This window comes from Sus scrofa, chromosome 8 (genome assembly GCF_000003025.6).
Source record: "Sus scrofa isolate TJ Tabasco breed Duroc chromosome 8, Sscrofa11.1, whole genome shotgun sequence".
NCBI classification, from domain to species: Eukaryota; Metazoa; Chordata; class Mammalia; order Artiodactyla; family Suidae; genus Sus; species Sus scrofa.
The window spans coordinates 19,253,445-19,280,414 of NC_010450.4; the positions used below are offsets into that span (position 1 = coordinate 19,253,445).

The following is a 26,970-nucleotide window of genomic DNA, read 5'->3' on the forward strand; positions in this document are numbered from 1 at the left end:
ACATTTTCATTGGATATCCTTTATACAGCTGCTGGGTGACCCATGAAAGCACTTAGAGAGACAGTTATGAGCTTGATGTCCTCTTGGACTCAGGTCCAATTAAAATTTTTGAAAGTTTTGACTAGAAAACTTTCAGCTTTGTTAGGGTTATTGGAAAACAGTCTTACATGCCACTCCTCTGCAGACTCGTTAAGATCACCCTGTGTGAATTAATCTCCATGCTTTAATATATTGCTTATTGTTTCAAAGTGCTGTAGAATTTCCCCAGGTTAATGTGTATTGTTTTGTTTCCCCCTGAAATGAATGCTTGTTTACAGCTTTAAGCCTCTTGAGTTTCTGGCTTCTTGATGTCAGAGTGTGATAGCAGTTTTTCTAGGATGGTAACAAGTTTGATGGCTTATTAAGTGGCTTTTGTACTCTCTTTCAGTTGTCCGAAGCCAGACTTGCTGCCCGAGAAGCTCACAACCAAAAATGTCAGCCCCCTTTATCCCGATCGCAGTGTGTGGAAAGGTACTGATGCAGTTGGGTCTGTTAAAGATAACTTCCTGAGATTCTTAGTAGATTTTAAAGTCCTTTGATGGAGGAAGACTTTTCTTAAGATACTTTGATTGCCCAGTTAACTACTGTACTTAATCAGTGAGGTCTACTTCATTTATGGGAATTAAGTCAACAACAAAAAAATGTTGAAAATGGAATTAATGTAAATTGAGCACCACTGAGCGAGGCACTCTTCCAGGTGTTTTCAATGAGATATTTAATCCTGCCCAGGTGGTTTACTTAGATGAGAAAATTGTGGCTTGCAGGAGAAACTTCATTCTGTTTATGCTACTAGAATGACTGAGCAGTGACTCAAACTTATGCCTCTCTGAATCTGAAACAGTATTTTTAAGCATGTAAGCAGACAGTCATCAATATATCATGTGTCGTGATTTAATTTAAGGAGCTATAAGAATATAAAACATAAACAGTTTTGTAGAGATAGGTATTACTATGACATTATCATAATGAGGTAAAATAGAATATCGAAGATGCAAAAAGTAGAAAAATGTCCCCCCGGTTTTTCCCTTTGAGCCCATCATCTTGGTCATTTTGTAGTACTTCCTCCTGACCTTTTTTCCTGTGCGAAGGTTTGGTTTACAAGGTTGTGGTCATAATGTGTACATAGTTTTATTATTATTATTATTTTTAATAGTTATTTACCCAGTACAGTTTTTTTTCCTACTGTACAGCATGGTGACCCAGTTACACATACATGTACACATGCTATTTTCACACATTATCATGCTCCATCATAAGGGACTAGACATAGTTCCCAGTGCTAGACAGCAGGATCTCATTGTTAAACCATTCCAAAGGCGATAGTTTGCATCTGTTAACCCCAAGCTCCCCAGCCACCCCCACTCCTTCCCCTTATCCCTTGGCAACCACAAGTCTATTTTCCAAGTTCATGATTTTCTTTTCTGTGGAAAGGTTCTTTTGTGCCTTATATCAGATGCCAGATATAAGTGGATATCATATGGTATTTATCTTTCTCTTTAGGACTTCACTCAGTGTGAGAGTCTCTAGTTCCATCCATGTTGCTGCAAATGGCATTATTTCGTTCTTCTTTATGGCTGAGTAGTATTCCATTGTGTATATATACCACATCTTCCTAATCCAGTCATCTGTCAACGGACATTTGGGTTGTTTCCATGTCTTGGCTGTTGTGAATAGAGAATGAACATGTGGGTGCATGTCATAATGTGTACATAGTTTTATACTCTGTCTTATCACTTTTATCAGATAGGCATGCATTTCATATTATTAATAAGGATATTGGTGATTCACATAAACTCTATAAGAAACTTAGATGATCTTCTTTCCTCACATTATAAGATTTTAGTGTGAAGCTAAACCACTGTTCAAGCCTTTGAACTGCCAGAGAATGGTTTTCCATATTAAAGAATTTTTGAAATTCATATTTCATGTTAATTAGAATATAGAGAGACACTGGCTAAAATATGAAGTATTAAATAATTTTCAAAAGGTCATTTCTTGGGGCTGTGATTTTATCTGCTGTCTAGTGCTGATTCTTAAGAGCACATCTTAATAATTTTTAACACCTTAAATCATCTGTGACTCACAACCTCAGATTTTGTTGCCCAAGTCTCCATCCAACCAGCCAGCCTTCTCTCTATCCCGTCATTTATTCATTCTTTGTCGAGCGCTCAAGAAGAACTTAAAATGCTAGTAATGGAGTTGAAGTATATTTCAAGATCATACAGCACAAAAGAAGAGTGTGGTAAGAATGTGTTGACAGTATTTGTAGAAGAGATTGAGTACTCTGGAAAGTCAGAAGCTTTCCAGCGAACTTGTGCCTTATGTGATTGATACAGTTTAAGGACATGGTATTTGAACAGGTTTTGGAAGATGAGTAAAAGTTTAAGCTTTCTGAAATATGGTATCATTGATTTCACTGCATTACTTCATAATTTCTGCTTTTTACTTCTTATGTGCTTTCTATAGAGTAAAAAATTAGAAAACAGCCACTTCTCAAAAAAATTTTTTGGAGTTCCCGTCGTGGTGCAGTGGTTAACGAATCCGACTAGGAACCACGAGGTTGCGGGTTCGGTCCTAGCCCTTGCTCAGTGATTAACGATCCGGCATTGCCGTTGCCATGAGCTGTGGTGTAGGTTGCAGACACGGCTCGGATCCCGCCGTTGCTGTGGCTCTGGCGTAGGCCGGTGGCTGCAGCTCCGATTCGACCCCTAGCCTGGGAATTTCCATGTGCCATGGGAGCGGCCCAAAGAAATAGCAAAAAGACAAAAAAAAAAAAAAAAAAAAAGAAAGAAATACACTAACCTTCGCTACTTGATTTTTATTATGGAACTGGCAGTATTGCACAGATTTCTTGGGTCTACCGAATAGGATTTGATACTCATTTTTCTAATCTCACTCGGTGAACCATGCTTTATATTTCAGATGTATTCAGTTGACAGATTTATGTTTCGTGCCTGAGGCTTGACTTCTAGTTTTTAGCTGCCTGTTATGCCCTGAAATGTGTTATTCTATGATGTAGTATGTTGGCACCTTTAACGGGACCCCTGAAATCTTAGGGAAGACATATTTTAATGCTAAAATCAGTATTAATTTATGTGCATCCCGATAGTTTTGTTTAGTTGGTATTTCATTTGGTTACGTTTTTTTCAGAGCTCATTTAACTCAGATTTTCGAGTCTGCTATTAGGGAAATGCTGTAAACATAATTTGTCTACTCCCAGAAAGGCAAATGGAACATCAAATGGAGATCAATAAAAATGACATTTCAAAATGCTAGCCTGCAATTTGTGAGTCATGCTGAGCCATGCAGCAGGATGAATTTCCTCCCCCCCACCAACCCCGGCTGTGTGTAGTAAGTACAATGAGCAGGGAGCGCTGAGTAGTTCTTCCCTCTGGAGAGTCCCGTGTTCTTTCTACCCAGCTTAAAACACCCTTGTATCGGAATGCTACACTTAGAGCTGTATAGTTGAATGACGATGATGTGACTTTGAATTGAGAGAGGTGCGCACACGATCTCAGTTGATCTTTTGTCAAGAGACGGTTAATAAACTAATAATAAAGGCTTTCTGAAGGACAGTTTCGACCAGGCACAAAATACATAAGTGGAGGTTCACTTAACATTGTTCTCCTTTTCCTCCTTTTAGAAATAATTAAACATGCTGCCTTAAGTGCCTTCAGATAGTCCTGCGTAGTGAGTGAATTGTCCTGTTAGCCCCTCGTTGCTTTGAACTGTCATCTCTTCCTGATTTTGCAGCTTCTCCTGCCTTCGGTTGGCCTCACTTGGTGTGTGATAGGCAGTCCTTTCAACCATATTAAAGTAACAGAACCTGACACAGTGTCATCTATTGGGGGAGCTTCTTTTCTCCTTTTTTTCTTTAAAGCCCTTGATTGTTTTTTCATTCATTCACTAGTGAGTATTTTATTTCTCTAATATCAAACGTGTGCTTTGACTCCATTGCTGTTTTGGTGCTTGACTGCATGTATGGTAACTGTGTTTCGGGACCGAATCATAGGGTGATGGCAGTGCCACCCCCCCTACAGTGTGCCTGTTGGCAGTTTGGTAAATCATGTCTCAGTACCACAGATGCTAAAATGTGAAAATGTATGCATCTTCAAAGTGATGAAATAAAGTGATTGGGTTTTGCTTTGTGATCCAGTCTGAGAGCCGTTTTCATAGTGGATGTGACAGGTATGTGTGGTCTTAGCTTCGTTGTATTATCTTATGCTTTCTATTTTTATTGCTTCTTTTTATTCTTTTTTATTCTATGATCTATGTTTGCTTTTCTTTTTTAACGTATGTTCTATATTTTTGTTCTCATGGTTGCCTCTGTAACTTCTAATACTATATTTAATCCTTTTTTTTTTTAGATTGTCTTCATCTCTCTAAAAATGAGAAATGATGACTGAATATATTCTGCTTCTTTTCTCTTTCCTTCTCTACAATTACTGTCCAATTTTAGTTGATTATTTCTTTTTATATATTGCTGGTAGCTTTTTTCCTTGATTTTTCAGTTTTAAATTATATCTTTTGGTTTATGGCGCTAAAACATGAGAAAATTAGTATACTTCCACTGTTTCCCACTTGTCTTCCTCTTCCCCAACCACTTTTATCTGGAATTAAATTATTTACATTTTGTACTCAAATTGTAATACACATGTTTTTTCTGTTTTCATTCTGTGGTCAAATGGATTTGGTGCTGACTGACAGCCCCTTTGCTGTAGTTTCTTCACTCATCTCCTATTTGGCTGAAATTGATCCTCTAGCAGTTTTTTTTTTTTTTTAAGGCTTTTATTTAAAAAAAATTAGATAAAAATATTTAGGTGGCTCCTGTATGATTCCATTTATATGAAATATATATAAATCATAATAACGTCCCTTTCCTACACAGCTTCTTGTTTTCCTGCCAGCGAATAACAGTTTGGGACTTTATGTTGTTTTTGTAACAGCTGTTTGCTCTGTTATTTACGTGCTCATCACAGGTTCAACTGCAAAGCCCCTGCCGGTTGTCTGAATCCCTTCTGAACATTCAGATACAGCGTCATCTATGGGTTCCATCTTCTGGGAGACTCTGTCCTCGAGCTTTCAGAAATGCTTCCTTCTGGAATGGTTGCCCTTTCGACTTGGCATCCAGCTGTCCAGGAGGTTCTTCATGAAGGATCCAGGTTGTGTAACTAAATAACCTGAGTTCTTCCAAGTCCAGAAATGTTGGCTTAACTCCCTTCTTCTCGAGTGGCTCTGTCCTGAAGAATAACACTCTTTGGGCGCGTGCTTTCCTTGGGGACTTTGCAGTTCCCGAGCCATGACGGGCACTCCTATATACGTGTTTGAGTGACTAAATTTCGTTAATAATTTTGAGTTTGGTGTTCACGAAGTATATCGATTTTTAGTTTTCCTACAGTTGTTTTTTTTTTTTTTTTTTCCTGGTTTTGGTATTGGAGCATTGTTGGCCTAATGAAATGAGTTGAGAGTTAAATGCTTTCTGTTTTCTGGGAGAATTTGTACAGAATTGGTGTCGCTCCACTGTTTTCTTATTTCCAGTGGGAATAGGGAACTCTGGTATTATTCTTATGTTTGTTCCTCTGACATAATAGGGTCCTTTTTCCCTCAGGTTTCTTGTAAGATTTTCTCTGTATCAACTGATTTTGAATAATTTTATTAGGCTGTATCTTACAGTTTTCTGCATTTCTTGTGCGTGGGACTCACTGAGCTTCTTTGATCTGGTGAGGTAATTTTTGAAAATTGTAACCATTATTTTTTCAAAAAATTTTCTGACCCCCCCCACCCCCACCGCCATTCACATATTAGGCCCCTTGGTGTTTCATTTGGGATAATTTCTAAGGCTGTGCCTTTGATTATAGGGATCTTTTGTTCTGTGGTGTCTCAACTGCTGTTAGTCCCATCTAGGGTATTTTTCATTTCAGACAATTAAAAAAGTCTTTATAGGTTTGATGTGGATCTTTTCATATTTTCTATGGCTTTACTTAGGCTCATGCTTTCCTTCACCTTCTTGAACATATGGAATATAGTTATAATAAAGCAGCTTAAATGTCTCTGTGTACTGATTGTATTATCTGCCATTTCTTTCTTTCTTTCTTTCTTTTTTTTTTTTTAAGGGCTGCACCCACAGCATATGGAAGTTCCTGGACTAGGGGTTGAATTGGAGCTGCATCTGCCAGCCCCAGGCATAGCCACAGCAACACGGGATCCAAGCCGCATCTGCAACCTACACCACAGATCAGGACAACGCCAGATCCTTAACCCACTGACTAAGACCAGGGGTTGAACCCGTGTCCTCATGGGTACTAGTTGGGTTGTTACCAATGAGCCATAGGAACTCCCTTATCCGCCATTTCTGAGTTGATTAGAATTGATTGATTGGTTTTTCCCTAATCATGGGTCATGCTTTCCTTTCTTTGCCTCCTTGGTTATGTTTAATTCAGTGCTGGCAGTGTGATTTTTACCTTGTTGTATACTAGCTGTTTTTTATGTCTGTGTATTTTTGAGCTTTGGTCTAAGATCTGGTTAGGTTACTTGGCTGTAGTGTGGTATGCTGGAGCAGGATTTGGCAGACGACAGCCTGCAGGCCAGATCTGGCCACGCCTGTTAATTTCCTTTTGGTTTGTGGTTGCTTTCATGCTACCGTGATAGAACAGTTGTGACAGAGAGATGAGTGGCTGGCCATGCTTGAGATATTTACTGGCCGATCCTTTCTTGTCCCTTGCTTTTGAGGGCTTATCTTTAAGCCTTTTAGCAGCAGAGCAGCAGTTGGGTAGGGCTGGTTTCTCCGAACCCTGAGGCCACCCGTCCTGAGCACTCTACCTGATGCTTGTGGATTCAGGGGTTTCCTACTCTGTGCACCGGGTGACTGTTCCACCTGCTCCTTTCCAGTGGGTCTCTCCCTCTTTTCACCCACCCACTGGTCAGTACTCAGCATAGATCGGAGGGGAGCCCTAGCTCACCTGGAGCGCTCACACGGTGTGTGTGCTGTCTGCCCTCGGTGTCCCAGCCTTGGTGGACTCGAACCCCACCTCATCGACTCGCTGTGCTCTGTTTGGGGCTCCATCCCATGCTGCCAGCTCTCTGTGGGCAGGACCCTGGGCAGCTGTGCCACTCACTCCTCTCTTCCCTTCTCTCAACATTCACTATTTGGGCTGCCAGTTGTCCAATATCTTCAAACTGTAGTTTCATGTATTTTGTCGGTTTTTTGAGGGCCAGGATGGTGAATCTGGTCTCTGTTGCTCTGTCATGGAGGGATGCGGATGTCTTTGACAATTAACAGTTACTAATGAATGGTATTGATGGTAAATTCATGCATCTATTGCCGAGAAATATACTGGTTCTTTCCACCTGCATCTCATGTCTTAGGGGCCCTTTTCTCTGCTGACATTCTTACTTGGAATTACTATTAAGGTTTCTTCTAATATCATGCTCTGTTTTCATTCTAGTCATAGATAAAGCTGTCAAAAGAACAGTTATCATAGAAATAGAAATTTAAATTACGGGCACGATAAGCTTATTTCTTGCTGTAGCCATTCAGAGTATCTATTTGTCACTGCCTAGGGTGCTTTGATGTGAAACTGGCTGAGATACAAGAAGTTTTAAAACCCACTTTGATTCTGTGTTCAGTTCACAGTTTTTACAGTGCAGTTCAGAATTCAGTTCAATTGAAATCATGTGACTCAAACTCTGAGAATCCTTTAGTGCACTTTTTGACATACTTAAATTTAGACGTTTCTCACCCTCTCTGAGTCACAAAAATCTTACTTATTTTTCCTTTGTTTTCTTGTTCTGATTTCTTTTTTTAAATGATTTTTATTTTTTTCCATTATAGCTGGTTTACAGTGTTCATTCAATTTTCTACTATACAGCAAAGTGACCCAGTCACACATACATGTATACATTCTTTTTCTCACATTATCACGCTCCATCATAAATGACTAGGTATAGTTCCCAGTGCTATACAGCAGGATCTCATTGCTTATCCATTCCAAAGGCAATAGTTTGCATCTCTTAACCCCAAATTCTCAGTCTTTCCCATTCCCACCCCTTCCTCTTGGCAACCATAAGTCTGTTCTCCATGTCCATGATTTTCTTTTCTGCGGAAAGGTTCATTTGTGCCATATATTAGAGTCCAGATATAAGTGATATCTTATGTCATCTTTAACGTTCTGATTTACTTCACTTAGTATGAGCATCTCCAGTTTCATCCATGCAAATGGCATTACTTTGTTCTTTTTTATGGCTGAGTAGTATTCCATTGTGTATATATACCACATCTTCTTAATCCATTCATCTGTCAATGGACATTTAAGTTGTTTCCATGTCTTGGCTGTTGTGAATAGTGCTGCAGTGAACTGTGGGTGCATGTGTCTTTTTCAAGGAAAGTTTTGTCTGGAGAGATGCCCAAGAGTGGTACTGCTGGGTCATATGGTAGTTCTATGTGTAGATTTCTGAGGTACCTCCATATTGTTTTCCATAGTGGTTGTATCAATTTACATTCCCACCAGCAGAGCAGGAGGCTTCCCTTTTCTCCACACCCCCTCCAGCATTTGTTACTTGTAGACTGATTAATGATGGCCATTCTGACTGGTGTGAGGTGGTACCTCATAGTAGTTTTGATTTGCATTTCTCTAATAATCAGTGACGTTGAGCATTTTTTCACATGCTTGTTGGCCATCTGTATGTATTCTTTGGAGAAATGTCTATTCAGGTCTTTTGCCCATTATTCCATTGGGTTGTTGGCTTTTTTGCTGTTGAGTTGTATGAGTTGTTTGTATATTTTAGAGATTAATCCCTTGTTAGTTGCGTCATTTGAAACTATTTTCTCCTCCCATTCCATAAGTTGTCTTTTTTTTTTTTTTTTTTAATGGTTTCCTTTGCTGTGCAAAAGCTTGTCACTTTGATTAGGTCCCAAAGGTTTATTTTTGCTTTTATTTCTGTTGACTTGGGAGACTGACCTGAGAAAAGGTGTAAGGTGGATGTCAGAGAATGTTTTGCCTATGTTCTCTTCTAGGAGTTTGATAGTGTCTTACCTTATGTTTAAGTCTTTAAGCCATTTGGAGTTTATTTTTGTGCATGGTGTGATTGTTCTGATTTCTTAGCTGGTATTACATGTACAAAATCAGCGGTTTTTAAAACATACTAAATGTGATTGTCTCCTCTTTTTAATCATCAGTAATAAAATGAAAAGAGAAAAAAAAAAAAACAAAAAACAAAAAACCACAAACTAAAAGTGGCGACTTTGAAATCAGATATAAAGATGACTTGAAGAGTTCCCATTGTGCCTCAGCAGGTTAAGAACCTGACATAGTGTCTGTGGGGATGTGGGTTCAATCCCTGGCCTTGCTCAGTGGGTTAAGGATCCAGCATTGCTGCAAGCTGCAGTGTAGGTCACAAATGTGGCTCAGATCTGGCATTGCTGTGGCTGTGGTGTAGGCTGGCAGCCGCAGCTCTGATTCAACCCTTAGCCGGGGAACTTCCGTATGCTGCAGGTGTGGCCCTAAAGATAAAAAAATAAAGATGACTTGAAAGGGATCAACTAGGATATTGGTGTTAGATTTTTTAAGGCTGTGATGATTGTTTTACTTCAGAACTGCCTCGATCAGTACTGCTAAGAATAGAGGAATTTTGTAGGAACATTTTTTCTTTTAGGAGGTAATTTTTCTTGCTAAGTATGCCATAAGAAATTGGAGAATGATCTTAATTTCTCACTTGAAAATGACTGTCTTACTGAGCTAGACCGTTTAACACTTCCAAGTTAGACCACATGGATTTGTCAATAAGTTTAAAGATGGTAGTCGTCTCCATTCCTACCACGTTGTTGGAGTAATATATTATATTCGTGTTTTAAATGGATATTGATCTTCATCCCGTGACTGAATTGGAGCATCTCAATTCTTATGAAATCGCTGATGCTTTTCGCCTTTGTAAGGATGCAGCCAGACATAAATTCTAGCCAGCATTCCGCAGATTCCTCTGTACCTTTGTTTCTTCACGCAGTATTCCTTTGGAAGTAATAGTCCTTTTTGTCCATTAAAACTGGTGAAAATCAGTTGTCTTTAAAGCAGCAAACTTACAATGTATTCCTTTGTGTTTTGTTGTGTCTCGAAGGTACTTGAAGTTTACTGAGTTGCCCTTGTCTCAGAGAAGGTTCTGTCAAGGATGTCAGCAGTTGCTGCTGCCAGACGATGGGGAGCAGCATCGTGAGCATCAGGTCGTGGGTGACATTTCTATCACCCAGTTAAAAAGGCCCAGTCAACTCCTTTATCCCCTGGAAAACAAGAAGACAAATGCCCAGTATTTGTTTACTGATAGGAGCTGTCTGTTCTTGGTAGACCTGCTCTCTGCCCTCGGCTTCAGGAGAGTCCTGTGTGTGGGGACGCCAAGGTATGTTAGAGGTCGTTTTAAACATTCCTCCCATCTCCCCGGCTTAAACTGTAAGCTGGAGTTCCCATTGGATACAGGTTCCGTGAGGATACAGGTTCGTCCTTGGCCTCACTCAGTGGGTTGAGGATCCAGTGTGGCCGTGAGCTGTGGTGTAGGTCGCAGACGCAGCTTGGAACTGGCATTGCTGTGGCTGTGCTGTAGGCCGGCAGCTGTAGCTCCGATTGGACCCCTGGCCTGGGAACCTCCATACGCTGTGGGTGCGGCCCTGAGAAGCAAATAAAGAAATAAAGAAATAACTGTGAGCAAATTTATTCGGTAGTTATTTACTGTGTGCAGGGTACAACATGAACCGTCGGGTATACAAAGAAGGTATAAAGCATGGTCCCTCTGAAGGGGTTTGCCGTCTTTATTCCATTTGAGAGAAATCTTTGTAGAGTTCTGATATATGATAGAAAATTCTGATTTGATTCTTAAGTGATTTATTACAATTTTAAAGTTCTCTGTTTCAGATGAGTTCCACCCTTTTAAAAATAGTTGCGAGATTGAAACCTGCTAGATTTTCTTCAGTGTTTCAGGAACATATGAGAAATATAAGGAAAACGTTGATGAGTTTTTTATCTGTTTGCGTGTTGCTTGTGACGTTTGTTATTTCTTACTAAATTTGCTTGCATTAATTGCTTTAGGTTGCATGAGCTGATCAGGTTGAAAGCATCAGGGGACAAGAAGTCTAACATTAAAAGCCTTTTATTGGATATTGACTTTCGGTAAGTTTACGAAATATAATATTTATTTTCCTTCATTGTCTCCTGTTTCTTTTTAATGTCTTCCTCTTGTTAATCCTGTCACAGTCCTTTATTTAACATTTAGAAGCAATAATTGGTTATAAGGTATCACTTTAGTCAGATAAACTCAACACGTAATCTTCCGTATGTCAGACAGGGAGGCAGTAGTTTGCTCTTTTTGCTAGTGTGCTCCCCAAATTTTCTCTGTGAAAGTGTCTCGTTGTCTTTGGCTTATAATTTAGAGACATATTTCTTTTGAGGGAAATTTCTTCTCGTATACTTATTTTTCAAAGGTAATTCTGAATTTCCTCCAAGATTTTGTTTGGTCATGATGTTTTAAGTGTAGTAAAACATTTATTTTATTTTTTTTACTGAATGATGGACATACTGTCTTTCCCTGAAGTGAAGGGAGTGCTCACTGGGGAGCAGACAGGTCCCAAGGCAGAGGATCAGCAAACAGATAAGCTTTGTGGGAGGGGTCAGAATTAAAGGGCCCTGATGTGTTGGGACAAACAGATGAGACAGTGGACCACACCGTGAACCTGCCGTCTGGTGGTAATTGCGACAATACAGACTTTTGATGTCCAGCAAGGATGGCAAATGTGTCTCTGCATAGATTCCCTCATGCTGTGAACTTGACATACTCTTCCCAGTTTCTGTAATTGTCTGAATTCCAAGAGTTCATGGTGAGCGAGTCTGTAAGACAGACAGCAAGTTCTTAGTATTTTTTACTTCTTTTTGATTATATTGAAGGAATCAAGCTTTGAAGTTTTTTAAAAAATTTATTTAGTCTGGTAGCATCTATTTGGCCAATATTCCAGTAGTTACTGGAGAGAGTCTATGAAATTAGAAATATTTTTTCTTCCTAAAAACAAGGTAGATAGACATTTACAATGTAGAAAGTCGCAATAAAAAGCATAGCTTTTGTCATTTTTTTCTTTAGATTTCCAAGTCAACTTTAGGTTATCCAATGTAAGCAGTACGTTTCTCAGAAATGACCCATTCTTTCTGCAACCCTCGTCCCTTATTAACAGGACTAGTATACTTACAAATGCCTGCTTGATAGGAGTGATCCTTTGCAAGATGGAATTCTGTAAATAGTATAGATTTCCTCTGAAAGATAAACTTGATTTTTTTTTTTTTTTTAAAGTTGAACTGTAGGGAGTTCCCATTGTGGCTCAGCAGGTCAAGAATCTGATCAGTATATGTGAGGATGCGGGTTCAATCCCTGGCCTCGCTCAGTGGGTTAAGGATCTGGTGTGGTGTGGGTGCAGACATGGCTCAGATCCAGGTCGCCATGGTTGTGGTGTAGGCAAGCAGCTGTAGCTCCGATTCAAGCCCTAGCCTAGGAACTTACATATTCTGCACATATGGACTAATAAGAAAAAAAATGAAATGTAATTCACTTAAAATTTAACATTTTCAAGTGTATATTTCAACACTCTTGGATATATTCAGTATGTTTTACAACCATCACCTATAGTTCCAGAACATTTTTAATCACACTGAAAAAACTCTGTATTTCCTCTGATAACCACTGATCTGCTTTCTGTCTCTGTGGATTTGTCTGTTCTGGATATTTTATATAAATGGAATCATAGAATGTGTGACCTTTGTGTCTGGCCCCTTTCATTTAGCATAATGTTTTCAGGATTCATCCATGTCATAGGATGTAACTGTGCTTCTTTTATGGCTGTGTAATATTCCACTGTATGAATATATCTACTTCCTTTTTAACTACCATGATTCTTTCCTAAATTATTATTGTTAAATTATTATAAATGTATTATTTTAGGGAGTTCCCGTGATAGCGCAGTGGTTAACGAATCCGACTAGGAACCATGAGGTTGCAGGTTCGGTCCCTGCCCTTGCTTAGTGGGTTAATGATCCGGTGTTGCCGTGAGCTGTGGTGTAGGTTGCAGACGCGGCTCGGATCCCGCATTGCTGTGGCTCTGGCGTAGGCCAGTGGCTACAGCTCTGATTGGACCCCTAGCCTGGGAACCTCCATATGCCACGGGAGCGGCCCAAAGAAATAGCAAAAAGACAAAAAAAAAAAAAAAAAGTATTATTTTAAAGTTAGAAATTTAACTTTGGGGTTCTTATAAAAACAGTATTGTCATGTGGCAATCCCTGTTCTATTTTTTTGGCTTTTTAGGGCCACACCCATGGCATGTGGAGGTTCCCAGGCTGGGAGTCGAATTGGAGCTACAGCTGCTGACCTATGCCACAGCCACAGCAATGCAGGATCCTAGCCAAATCTGTGACCTACACCATAGCTTAAGGCAACGCCAGATGGCCACTGAGCGAGGCCAGGGATCAAACACGCAACGTCACTTTTACTAGTCGGATTCGTTTCCGCCGCACCACAATGGGAACTCCCTCAATTCCTATTCTTACTCCTTTGTAAGAGTAAGGTCCTCACAGTAGCCCTGTAAGATAGATGCTGTTAACATCCTCCTTTTCCTCAGGTGGGAAAACTGAGATACAAAGAGATTAAATAACTTGACCAAAGTCACAGTCTATAAATGTCCAGGTCAGGACTTAAACCCAGTCACTCTGGCTCCAACAATTAAGTTATCCTCTAGAAGTAACTTTGCTTTCGGAAGAGTATATAGCCCATTTCGCTTATCATCCTTCTAGCTTTCTCTTTCTCCATCTATCTCCTTTGTTTGTTCCACGGCAGTTTTCAAATGAGTCAGTAACTAGTTCCTAGATTATTCGTATTAGAATAAGACTCTCATGTTAGTCAGGAGTCTTTCTTTCATGAGAGTCCCAGAAATCCATTTATGTCAAGGAGAATGTATTGGCTCACGTTACTGGAGCCTAAGATGTGGCAGGCTTTAGTCTAGTCGAGATCCTGGGCCCCGGGCCCCACACAAATTGTCAGGGCTCCGCCTTTCTCTCTCCACCTCTCGTTCTGTGTTTCTCTCTGTATTGGCCTTGTTTTACAGGCAGCCTCCTCCATATTGCCAGGGACTTTGGTGGGCAGCAGGTTTTAACTTACATAGTCTCAACTTAACTGCCCAGTAGAGAAAGGCAATCTTTTCTGAGATCTCCAGCAGCAAAACTCCAGGGAGTACCCTGCTTAGCTTGGCTGGGGGTACACACCCATTCCAGAACCATCACTGTCGCCTGGCAGATAAGGTTCCCTGGCCAGCCCTGACCAACCTCAGGGAGTGAGTTCTCCATAGAAAGTAGCTGTTTGAATGAAAGGAAGGGAGATGTAGCTGCTGGAAAGACAAAACAAAACAAACAAAAAAAAAAACCCCAAAAAAACAAAAACAAAACACAGATGTCCACAACTGAATTATTCCAGACAGTATATATCACCTGTCAGCAGCATGTAGGTTTTCATCTCTCTTGGGATTGTAGTAGTCTGCCAGGGCTGCCATAACGAGACACCACAGGCTGGAGGCTAGAAAGCCCAGGTTAAAAAGTGTCCCTAGGTGTGCTCTCTTCTGAGGCCTCTTACTTGTGGATAGCTGTGTCCTCACGTGGGCTCCCTCTGCGTGTGCACACCTCTGGTGTCTCTTTGTCCACATTTCCTCTTCTTATAAAGACACCATCATATGCATTGGAATCCACCCTAACAGCTTCATTTTACTTTAATCACTTCTTAGTACACCTGACACATAATATTGTACATCGAGTCTGTTTCAATTAAAAGTTTTTGAAAGATTAAATGCATAAAAATTAACTTGATTACCTCTCTAGAGGCCCTAATCTCCAAGTACAATTACATTTTGAGATACTGGGGGGGTTGGAGCGTCAGCATATGAATGTGGGGTGGGAGGAATCAACTGAGTCTCTATACTTAGGTGTAGAATTGCTTGGTCATATGGTAATTCTATGTTTAACTTCTTGACAAACTGCCCAACTGTTTTCCAAGGTGGCTGCAGTGTTTTACATTCCCACAGCAATGTATCAACATTCCAGTTTCTGCACTTCCTGCCAACACTTGTTATTGTGTCTTTTGGGGTATCTCATTGTGGTTTGTCTTGTATTGTATTGATTGTAATGATGTTAAGCATCTTTTCATGTGCTTATGGCCAATTGTTTATCTTTTTTGGAGAAATGTCTATTCAGCCTTTTGCCCATTTTTGAATTGCTTATTTGTCTTATTGTTGAATTGAATGAGTTTTTAATATATGCTGGATACTGGGTCCTTATAAGATATATGATTTGTAGATATTTTCTCCTAGTCTGTGAGTTGTATTTTCACTTTTGATGATGTCCAGTTAATCTCTTTTTTCTTTGGCTGCTTGTGTTTTAGGTGTCATATCTAAGAAGTTATTGCCTAATCCAAAGTTAGGAATATTTGCACCTGTTTTCTTTTAAGAGTTTTTAATTTTAGCTCTTCCATTTTGGTCACTGATTTTTTTTTTTTTTTTGAGTTAATTTTATATATGGTGTGAGGTAGGAGTCCAGCTTCATTCTTTGTATGTGGGTATCTAATCGCCTTGACACCATTGGTTATTCTTTTTCCATTGAATTCTCTTGATACTGTATTGAAAACCAAATGACCATGAATGTATGAATTTATTTGTGGACTTTAATTCTGTTCCATTGATCTGTGTCTATCCTTATGCCAATCCCATGCAATCTTGATTATTGTTGCTTCATAGTGAGTTTTGAAATTGGAAAGTGTGAGTCTCTCAACTTAATTCTTTTTCAAGATTATTCTGGCTATGTGAGTTCCTTGCATTTCTGTATGAATTTTAGAATCAGCTTGTCAGTTTCTACAAAGCAGCCAGCTGAGTTTTAACAGGGCTTGCTTTGAATTTGAAGATCAATTTGAGGAGTATTCCCATCTTCATATGTTCTGGTTTATGAATATGAGATATCTTTCCATTTATTTAGATTTTCTTTATTTCTTTAAACAATATTTTATAGTTTTCAGTGTGCAGGTCTTACACTTCTTATGTTAAGTTTTTTTCCTACATCTACTTTATTTATTTTTTTGTTATTGTAAATTAAATTTTTTAAAAAGTTTATCTTGGGAGTTCCTGTTGTGGCTCAGCGGTAACGAACCTGACTAGTACCCATGAGGATGAGGATTCAATCCCTGGCCTCACTCAGTAGGTTAAGTATCTGGTATTGCCGTGAGCTGTAGTGTAGGTCACAGACATGGCTCAGATCCTGCGTCGCTGTGGCTGTGACTAGGCTGGCAGCTGTAGCTCCAATTCTACCCCTAGCCTGGGAACACCCATGTGCTGCAGATACCACCCTAAAAAAGACCAAAAAAAAGTTTATTTTGCGTTGTTCATTGCTAGTGCCCTGATTTAGTTTTTTAAATTGCGGTAAAATACATAGTATAAAATTCACATCGTTAACCACTTTTTAGTGCACTATTTCATAGTGCTAAGGAAGTGAAATTCATTTACATCTGTGGGCGCCATTCTCCAGAACTCTTTGCATCTTACTTGATTTAATTTGAAAGATTTAACTTTTCCTCTTTAACTCTTTTGCCTTAAATGCCTGGCCTTGTAGTTTGACCTTTCTTGAGCCTGTAGTTGGACTCCTCTGGTCAGAGTAGGGAGTAGGGGATGTGGATCAAGTTGCTTTGTATTTTAGGGAATACACAGATACTGTTTTCTTTTCATGTCTGTAAACCTGTGTGTGTGTGTGTGTTCCAAACAAGAGCTGAAGGTATCGTACTGTGGCTATCCTAGTTTAGCTTCTTTGATAGCCTACTCTGTTTCTGAGTCAGTTCTGCAAAAGGTCAGCATTGGGTGCTAATCGAGAGCTGGTTTATTGAAATATGTTAGTAGCCAGAAAAAACTCAGCCCACTGCCTGTGTTTACATTAAGATGGCGTGTGAGGCTGGTTCAGATTTTTCATAGGGATCACAGTTGAGTGAGGAAAACATTCTGATTTAGAGTACAGAATGGCAATGAATAGTTCCTTTTGGCACTTTGTGGCTCGTTGTTGCTCCACAGAAGGTCTGCGTGCAAGGCTGCCGAGGACCGCCTCAACTCCAGTGCTCTCTGTACTTGTGCTGTAAATGTCCCTTTCAGGGGGTCTAAGATGTGAAGTTAACATTCGCTAAGATGGATTTCTGCATGCTCTAATTTTAGCATGAAAGATGTGAAACTCTTTGGCAAACTATCATCCAAATAAAGTTATATCAAAAAATGAGTTTCTTAGGTTCATTTCATGAACTAATTTTATTCAGCTCCTGATTACATTTCCTGTGTGTCGAACATGTTTCACACTTGGTAACTGACTCTCATTTAAAGAGAATGAATGGCCAAATTAAATGAATGTCCTTTTGAGCAGTTTTCAAGTGCATGCATTTCTGATTGGTTTTGTTTGCCTTATTCATTGGAGAGAATAATTCTATGTGGCAAATTTCATTTTAAGAGGGTAATGTTGAGTGATTTTTCATAATTTAAAATATGAATAATTATGCTCCCTTGTTTGTGTTTGATGGAAACTTAGAGCTGAAATCTTGGCTTTTTTTCTCTCTCTGACTGTGCCCACTGCTGCCCAGAACATTTTGGACAAGTGTGCTGTGCTGAATTTTATGTACATAAAATTTTATTTTTTGATTTAAAAAAAATGACGATTAATAGTTTCATTGTGAAGCAATGAAAAAAAATGGAGGGGGTCTGAAATATATTTTAAAAGGGATTGTATTTTCCTTTGCTCACACAAAGCAATGCAGGAGCGAATACCCTCAAATGACATTGGAGCCCACAACTGTGCTATTATTGATACATATGTAAATTTAATAACTGATATATTATCAGCTATTTGGGATTTGGTTAAAGAGGAAGACATTTGTTTATTAGTGATAGTTGACACTGTCCCATTCCAGTGGGCCAGTTTCTGGAATGTTCCTTAGGTTACAGTTTATACAGTTTATAGTTTAAGTATTCTTCAGTTATCTAAACCCTCTGTTTCTTTCTTTCTTTCTTTCTTTTGTATTGTTTTGTTTTTTAAGGCCACCCTCTTGGCATATGGAAGTTTCCAGGCTAGGGGTCAAATCAGAGCTGTAGCCACCGGCCTATGCCACAGCCACAGCAACTCGGGATCCGAGCCGTGTCTGCAACCTACACCACAGCTCACGGCAACACCGGATCATTAACCCACTGAGTAAGGCCAGGGATCGAACCTGCAACCTCATGGTTCCTAGTCGGATTCATTAACCATTGTGCCATGACGGGAACTCCCTCTGTTTATTTCTTCTGTGCAAATTTATGTTTTATGAAATCAGCAGATGTACTAGCAGTATCTTAAAGGATCCTAAGGGATATTGTACTGAGAATGGCAAACAGCTGTTTTTCCATCTCCATAGAACAAGAAGACATGGGTTTAGATTATAGGAGAAGAATTTGATTGGACTTAAACACAATTCCCTAGTATTAGGAATATTGAGACATAAATCTTTATAGCTGGTATTTATTAAAATAACGATCCCTAACATTTCCAAATACGCTGTATATAGTTGGCATTGTAATAAAGCACTGTACATAAAGCACTGTACAGACCCAGAGTTTGAAACCAGATCACCTGACTGTAGAGCTGTACTCTTAGCCGAAGTGTAATAGGAAGGGGATAAACTAGGCTTGTCCTTCATATTAAATGCTCAGCAAGGATGGTGAATCAGTTACAGATGGCAGTGGACAACTGTGAGTAGAAGACAAGCAAAGAAGTGCCGCTGTCATGATTTGGTTCAAGAAGTGGTGTTAAGTAAGGACGTGCCCTTGATTTTTTTTTCAGGCGTCCCCCTAGATTATGAATTCTGTAGAAAGATGGTGTGGTTCATATTTGAATTGTTTATGACAAAATTGTGAAAGTTCAAAATCCTGTTGAGATAAAAGAAGTTTCCGTATTATACAAAAAACCTCAGAAATCAGCAAGAGAGACGTTAAGACCTGTAGACATAAATGGAGAAAACAGAGATAGGCAGTACAAATATAATTAAGGAATAAAGAAAACTCAGCCTTGTAAGAAATCAAATAAATGCAAATTTAAGCCATAATGTGGTATGAATTTTGCCTAGTAAATTAGCAGAAACTTATAAAATGTTAATACCTAGAGCTGGTACTTTCATTCATTACTGATTGCATTTTAAAGTAGTTTGTTAGAAGAATAAAATGATTCAATCAGTAAATAAATATCCTCTTTCCTGGATTAATTCAGTAAATATGAAATGCACATACTTCTTTTTCTTACATATTGAAAAGGATATTTTATTAAACTAATCTGCAATAGACTAGAAAAACTTTGTATTAAATACCTTTTTTTGTTAACCACAGAAGAAAATAATTAACAGCTGTTGAGCAGAAAGGTTGATTCAGTATTTTCCTTAAAATTATTAACTATGAGAGATGTATTTTAATTGCCAGCCCATCTCAAGCTTAAATTGCATAATAATCTATCAGGGACGTGGTTATTTATATATAATTTTTTGTTCCATAGGAACATGTGGTTTTTTTATATATGAATATTCTATAGTTTTGCCACTGGCCTGTTAAACTTGAGACCATAAATTAAGTTTGTCATTCACCCACTATTATGGATTTTTTGAGATTTGGGGGAAGTATTCTTTTTTTCAAAAAAATTAAAGGAAGATGAAATTGCATTTATTATAGGTGAGATTTTGTAGTTTTTTAATTTTTTTCATAATTTTAAAATTTGGTTTATAGTTATATACTCTATAGCTATGACTGGAGAAGTAACTACAGTAAAAACAAAATTATTTTACAGGTATTCACAGTTTTATATGGAAGACAGTTTTTGCCATTATAACATGTTTAACCATCACTTCTTCGATGGAAAGGTAAGAATTAATAACCATGTCTCTTTCTTCTTTTATTGTATTTCCGCCCTTATTTTCCTAGGGTCCCTCAAGAGCAGATGGTGGCTGTTCCACCATTTATTGATACTTATTTATGTTCTTTCATTGAGTGCGTATAGAGCATCTAGAGGTGATTGCATGATTCATCCTTCATGACTTCACTGCTTTTTGGGTAAAGATCCACTTTCGCACCAAGGCCTCCGTAGCTTTGTGTGATCTGACCCCTCCCACTCTCCAGCCTGTCCTCTCCTCATTCCTGCTTTGTTCTTTGTGATCAGGACATATGATATTCATCGCAAACTGGCCTCTCCACCACAGGGGCTTTCGCCCATGCTGTTCCCTCTATCTTGTCAGCTCTTTGCTTTGTTAATTTCACTTCATCCTTCAGAACCCTCTTTCAGGTCACTTTCTCCAGCCTCCCCTAACCCTCAGACTAGGTCAGGTTCTCCTTTGTAGATTTATGATACTGTAATTAAATAATTCTGTGGTTAGTTGTTAGGTGTTTGCCTCCCTGATAAATTTCAAGTCCCAATTAAGGGGATTTATGGTTTTATTAAACTGATCCTTAAAAAACAGGCAATGTCAAGAGTTAGCCCCGCTCTAGGAACTCTGGGTGATAATGCTGTCGATTAGGTCCATCGCTTTTAACAAATGTCCCACTCTGGTGGGCGATGTTGATAGTGGGGAAGGTTATCGTGTATGGGGCCTGGGGAGGTGGGATATCTCTGTACCTTCCTCGCAATTTTGCTGTAAGCCAAACATTTCTCTTAAAAAATAGCCTTAAGAAAAAGTAGAGTGGCTTAAAAAACAACTTCTTTCAATATGATGTTAATAACATCATTGTAAATAGCATAGCAAAGCTGATATTTTTACTCCCAATTTGAGCTCTTTGTCAATCCTATTACAGAATAAAATCTATAACCAACCAAGTGATCACACCTGACAGGAGGCTGGCCAAAAGCATTTGAAATTATCAAGACTACTTGAAGCATGTCCATACATATATGCATACATATCAATTTTTAAAGAATTGCGAAGTGTTGCTGCTGTGGCACAGTGGATTAGGAATCCAGCTGCAGTGGCTCCAGTCACTGCAGAGGCATGGGTTTGATTCTCAGCCCAGCGCAGTGGATTAAAGGATCTGGTGTTTGTGGAAGGTGTGGTGTCTTGGGCTTAGTCCTGCGGCTCGGATTCAGTCCTTGGCCTGAGGACTTCCATATGCTGTGAGTGCGGCCATTAAAAAAAAAAAAAAAAGAAAAAGAAAAAAAAAAAGATAAAATTGTGAACATGTTTAAGTATATATTGTGCTTTAAGATATCAGCTAATGATAAAATGACTGAAAAACTAAGCATTCAGGAAATGAAAACAGGTTCAAAATTGTTGGTTGGGATTAAAAAATGAGTCTCCTGACTCAGTAAGTATACCCAGTGATTCATTCCTTCCAACAGAGTCGGTTTAGCATTGGGAGGCTTATTTTTCAGCGGTGGAAGCTGTGAAAACCAAGTATTGAAATAAAGAGCTGTTAGAATTAGATGTATTTCACTGTCTTCCAAAAGGTTTACGTGGTTGATAATCACTCGAATTTGAGAACTGGTTAGATGACCGTGAAGAAGAACAAGGAATGAAAAATCGCTTGACCGTAGATGGTGAGGAGTTTCTCACCTCAGACAGTGACGGTGGGGAAAAGATAAAAAAGAGATGGATTCCGAAGCATTTCGCAGACGGAAACAAGAAGTCTTGTTGTAATTACTGTGTGTACACCTGAAACTGATAGAATGTTATATGTCAGTTATATCTAAAAAAAAAAAAAAAAGGGAGCAAAAGAAGACTTACTGACGTGTGCTGGGAAGAAGTCAGAGATGATGTGGGGGCAAGACCTGGATTCGTCTCTCATCCCTCCGCATAGAGAGCAGGGAGGTGAAGTTTGGAAACGCGTTTGCGGGGCTGGCAGAGAACATCCACATGCAGTGTCCTGCGGGGCCTTGAGCTCAGGGCTGCCCTTGGCCCTAGGGACACATGAGGAGGTCATGGGTTTATAGTACTGCTTGATGCTGCAGTAGCGGGTCAGGTGTTTGTTTTGAATACCATGCCTGATTTCGCTTTTTATTTTGAACAATAACGAGAGTAAAATTACATTCAAACACTCAGGAGTTGGCTAGCAGTTTCATATATTTTAAGAAAGTAATACATAATTAGCCTTTTTCTAGGAAGTTCTCTGTAACTTTTATTGGGAGTTCATAGAATTACCTTACAAGTTTCTAGAATAACAGTCGGAATAAGCTGCCGAGACTGAACTCCAGGCCATCTTTTCCAGAAGAAAACAGTCGTTGCGCTCAAGCTCTCCTTTCTCTGTATTTTAGGAGCTGCGCCACTGGAGAGAATGGTCTATGGAAAAGTACTGTTTCGTAATTTTCCTGTCTGCCCTTTTTCCACCCACTTCCTGAGTCAAGGCTTTCAGCAGAGATCACCATCTGCTAATCAATCACTAAAGTGTTTAAGTGTCTCCTAGGTGCCTGTCTGTGAAGGCATATAAGCCTCTGAGGCACCAGGCACCTCTTAGGATCTAAGGAAGCCTCTGCCACTGCACAGAAGCACTTCACAGTCCACGGGATTAAACAGCAGGAGTTTCTTGCATGGGATTTTTTTCACAGCAAATAATACAGTCTTTTGGGTAATGAGAAATGTCATAGGCCTTAATTATGAAGTGTGTATAGAGGGGCTTGTTTAAAATGCCAAGCACTTGGAGTTCCCGTCGTGGTGCAGTGGTTAACGAATCCAACTAGGAACCATGAGGTTGCAGGTTCAATCCCTGGCCTTGCTCAGTGGGTTAAGGATCCGGCGTTGCCGTGAGCTGTGAGCGTTGTTGTGAGCTGTGGTGTAGGTTGCAGATGGAGCTCCGATTCGACCCCTTGCCTGGGAACCTCCATGTGCCATGGGAAGCGGCCCTAGAAAAGGCAAAAAGTCATGAAATAAAATAAAATGCCAAGCTCTTTTTTAGCGGTAACTGAGATGAAGAAAAGTTTTAAGTTACTGTCAACATTGGTGGCCTAAGCAAGAGTCTGTGTCCCGTAGGTGGTCAACATAGGACCCTCGGCAGCTCAGGATGGGACATTGTCCACTGTCGATGCTTTCCTGGAAAGATATTCTTTAATGTTTTTTTAAATTTGGTTAGGGGTTCAAGGGTTGTTTGCTCACTTTCTTTTTTCCACTTTTGACTCTAAGGAATCTGAAGGTTTTTCAGTAATGTCGTCTGTGCTGTTAGTCCTTGTTGGTGTTGGCAGGAAGTGCCAGGCAGCTTTTGAAAAATGGTCAACCTTACTGACACCATCCGTCGCTGTAGGACTTCTCGGAGGAAGTTAATAAAAAGATTTTCCTTTATTAGGAGAGGAATTAGGATGTTGTGATTTTTTCCTTTCATCAATTGGGTCTTCTAAGTTGACTTAGTAGTAGAACGATATACATTTTATTATAAAGTACTTATAGGTTTATTAAATTTTAAATGCCATTAAACTTTAAAATCTTCTGCCATTCTGTATGCTGGAAGTTTTTATTTGCTTTTATAGTAAATACTTGAAAGCAACTACAAAGTCAGTAGGCTAGAGCTACTATTACAGGTCTATCTCTTATTGATTTGTCTCAAAGCAAAAAGTGATAAATATCCTAGAATTTTTTTTTTTTTTTTTTTTTTTTTTTTTTGGTTGTGCCCATGGTACATGGAAGTTCCAGGTGAAGGATCGAACCCACGCCACAGCAGTGACAATGCTGGATCCTTAACTTCTAGGATTTTTAATGTTAACTTTGCAATTACTAAAAACACTTCAGTTTGTTGTGAACGGTGTTAGTAACATGATTTCATGGTCTGGATAAATTCTGTTATTTGTGAACCTTCATTTCCTTACGTTGCATGTTCACATGTGCCTGTCCTTTACCTGGCACTCAGAAACACGTGCCTGTTTAACTGGTAATTTGTGGCTCTTATTAAACTGAACTTCCGGTGGTGGACTAACCAGTAGGAAGAATGTCTTATTTGTTTTTGTGTCTCCAGTGTTTAGCACAGTCCCCGCTTCTGTTTTTTGAACCGAGTTTAGCATTTTAGATAGTCTCCGTGGGTAGTGAGTTTCTCTCTTAGGTTACTAAATTTAATTTTTTAATTTACCCATTTGAAATGTGTAGACCTCTGATAGTGATCGTGTTTGAATTCATAATTTAAAAAACCCATTTATCAAGGACCCCAAAGATAAAAATCTCACGGGGCTGAATGAGAGCGGCTTCAGGATGTCGCTGAGGGACTCTGGGGGGGGGGGGGGCAGGAAGGAGGAGATGGAGCCTCATACATTCTCATCTGAATAGGATGAAGTGCCTCCTGCTGGTCCTAATTTCGAGATGAATGTGTATTTGTTCCAGGCTGCCCTTGACGTGTGCAGAACGTTTCTCCAGGAAGATAAAGGTGAAGGAGTCATTATGGTGACAGATCCTCCCTTTGGTGGCTTGGTTGAACCTCTGGCTGTTACATTCAAGAAGTTAATTGCTATGTGGAAAGAAGGTCAAAGCCAAGGTATGTAATTTATTACTTACTGCAAAATAAACATGCATCTGTGTATCTACTTCCTGTCGAGTATGAGCAGAGCTCAGCGAATCAGAGCACCGATTCATGTCTTGGGTTCTCTTCTTTTTTAAAAAAAATAAACTTATTTGATAATGACTTTATCATCACGGTATACTCTGTATTGTTCTAATCATGGGTTTTTAAAATGGCTCATAGGTAAAATATTTGTTTGTGGTGGGCATGAGGGGACATTATGAAGAGTAGCAGTGGACTGTTGTCATTTATTCAGCAAATGTTTACTGAACGGCCACTGTGTTCCAGATACTATTTAGGTGCTGGGGATGGAGTAGTGGAGACAGACACTTGTCTCTGCCCTCATGGAGCTTCCAGTCCCTCTTCCCAAAGTCTTACCCGGAGCTCCAGGAGGGCCCCAGCCTCTGGGCCAAGCTCTAAACCATTCCATTCCAAGAGTTGTGTGGGAAGCTTGGCCATCCAGCAGCCTAACAGTGGTTCTTGGTGACACACTCGACCCTAGCAGGGGATCAATGACTGGGGGACATTCAGTTTCAAGTGTCTTAGGACTTGAGAGTATTTTTTATAATTATCTAATTAGTCAGGACAATCATTTTTCAGTTTCCAGCTGGAAAGTTGATAAATATGAGTGTCAGGAATTTGTGATCAAGCTTCTCCATTAATTGTGCTATATAAATCGTGTGCTTTGGGGACAGAATGCAGATGAAGTCTAATACATGACTCATAATACTAAGTATTCCACTTATTTTTGGTTCTGAAGTCTACTTATCAGAGTGGATAAAGTCACTGTTTTTGAGGAAGCAATAAGGAGGTTTGTGGGCTTGAATTCCATTCTGCTGCTTATTAGCTGCATGGATTTAGACAAATTGCGTGTATTTTGCAGCTTCAGTTTTCTATCTGTAAAATGGGACTACTAAATTCCAGGGGTTATTGAAAGGAGATAACACTTAGAACGTATTTAGCATTGTGTTTAGCCTGTACTAGGTGCTCTGTAACTAATAGCTGTGTCCTCTGTCTCTTATAAAAATTAATTTTGATAAAATTGTTCATAAGCCTCTTGATTCAGAAAAGGTGGATTCACCCCGAGAGCTATAGAATGAGTTATGGCGGAGCTGGGATTCGGACCCAAGGCCTTCTGCCTTCTGATCCAGGAACCCTTCCACCACGTCACAGCCACCTGTGTGCTTCGAAGTCACGTTCATTTTAAATTTCTCACTTTTTTGGTATTATATTTGCCTAGACTATAGGGATATGCATATCCTGTGTAGCTGTGTTTGGATACAACAGAACGTTTCCATTGACTTTGGGGAAAGGTCAAGCTGTAAATGGCGCTGCGGTACATAGTTTCTCCTTTTGTATGATTTGGGTTTTTGAAGGATTACAGTTTCTCCCAGTACCAGATGTTTTTCAGTTACACCTGGCTGCTTTATTTTTTTTCCTTATAATATCAGTCCCTAATTTGCTTTTCTCTTGTTTTCTTTTGTGATCCATTAGATAACGGTCACAAAGAATTACCCATATTCTGGATTTTCCCCTATTTTTTCGAAGCCCGAATTTGTCAGTTTTTCCCAAGCTTCTGCATGCTGGATTACCAGGTATAGTAAATATTCTGTTTTCTGGCATGGTCGAGGAATGGATTTTCTGCTTAAATAAATATTCTGATATGACTGTCCATCAGTTTCAGTAAATGTATACACGATAAGCTGTATAAAACACTAAGACCATACCGTAGGTAACTTAGTGCGCTGGTTCCTACATGTCTCTAAGCTCTAAGGTGCTTATTAAAAATATAGATTCTTAGGTATCTATAAACCTACTATATCAAAATCAGAGGGTAAAGCCCTAAGAAAAATGATTGTACCCAGCTTCCCAGGTGATTCTGAAGGGCAGCTGGGTTGGAGACCAAATGATCTAATCTTTTATCATCAGGCGAAACGCCCCCAGGATCATCATTATGAATGTGGGTTTTCTCTGTTCGGAGGTTCTGCAGAAGCAAATCGCTTTTTCTGGTGGGTGGAATGCCACATGCACTTTCCTCTGCTACTCAGAGGATGCCAGGGGCCGAGGAGGGGTGTGCCCAAGGTCGTGGGGTGACAGGGAAGCAGAGTTGCTGGGGTGCGTGTGTGCAGATCCAGAACCGGCTCACCCGACCTCCACCTCCTTCTGCCTTCATGTCCGTCCACTCTCCTAGTAACGCAGGCTGTCTAAACGAACGGTCATTCATTACTTCGCATTAATTGCTCTCATGGGCTTTATTCTAGACCTGCCTTCTTTTGCCTCCTCACCATTTCAAACCCTTGTCCACAGTGAAAACTTGTCTCTAAATGTGGACAAAACCGTTTTCTGAGGGATAATGTGTTTTGCCATTTTAATGTCTC

At 39.5% G+C, this 26,970-nt stretch overlaps 1 protein-coding gene across 4 annotated transcripts in view; it reads left to right on the forward strand.

The window, feature by feature from the left end:
* The window catches only part of ZCCHC4 (zinc finger CCHC-type containing 4), a 53,231-nt gene that overhangs the window by 1,366 nt on the left and 24,895 nt on the right, over positions 1–26,970 (forward strand). For 3 of the 4 annotated variants that reach the window (XR_002346590.1, XR_002346589.1, XM_021101077.1), the window contains exons 3-8: positions 428–510; positions 10,150–10,425; positions 11,109–11,189; positions 19,923–19,995; positions 24,418–24,568; positions 26,087–26,187. Coding sequence is in view for 2 of the 4 variants with exons in the window: in XM_021101077.1 (XP_020956736.1) it covers positions 428–510; positions 10,150–10,425; positions 11,109–11,189; positions 19,923–19,995; positions 24,418–24,568; positions 26,087–26,187 (765 nt within the window). In the remaining 2 variants the exon portion in view is untranslated. The remainder of the gene's footprint in view (positions 1–427; positions 511–10,149; positions 10,426–11,108; positions 11,190–19,922; positions 19,996–24,417; positions 24,569–26,086; positions 26,188–26,970) is intronic. The other variant, XM_021101078.1, reaches the window with a different exon arrangement.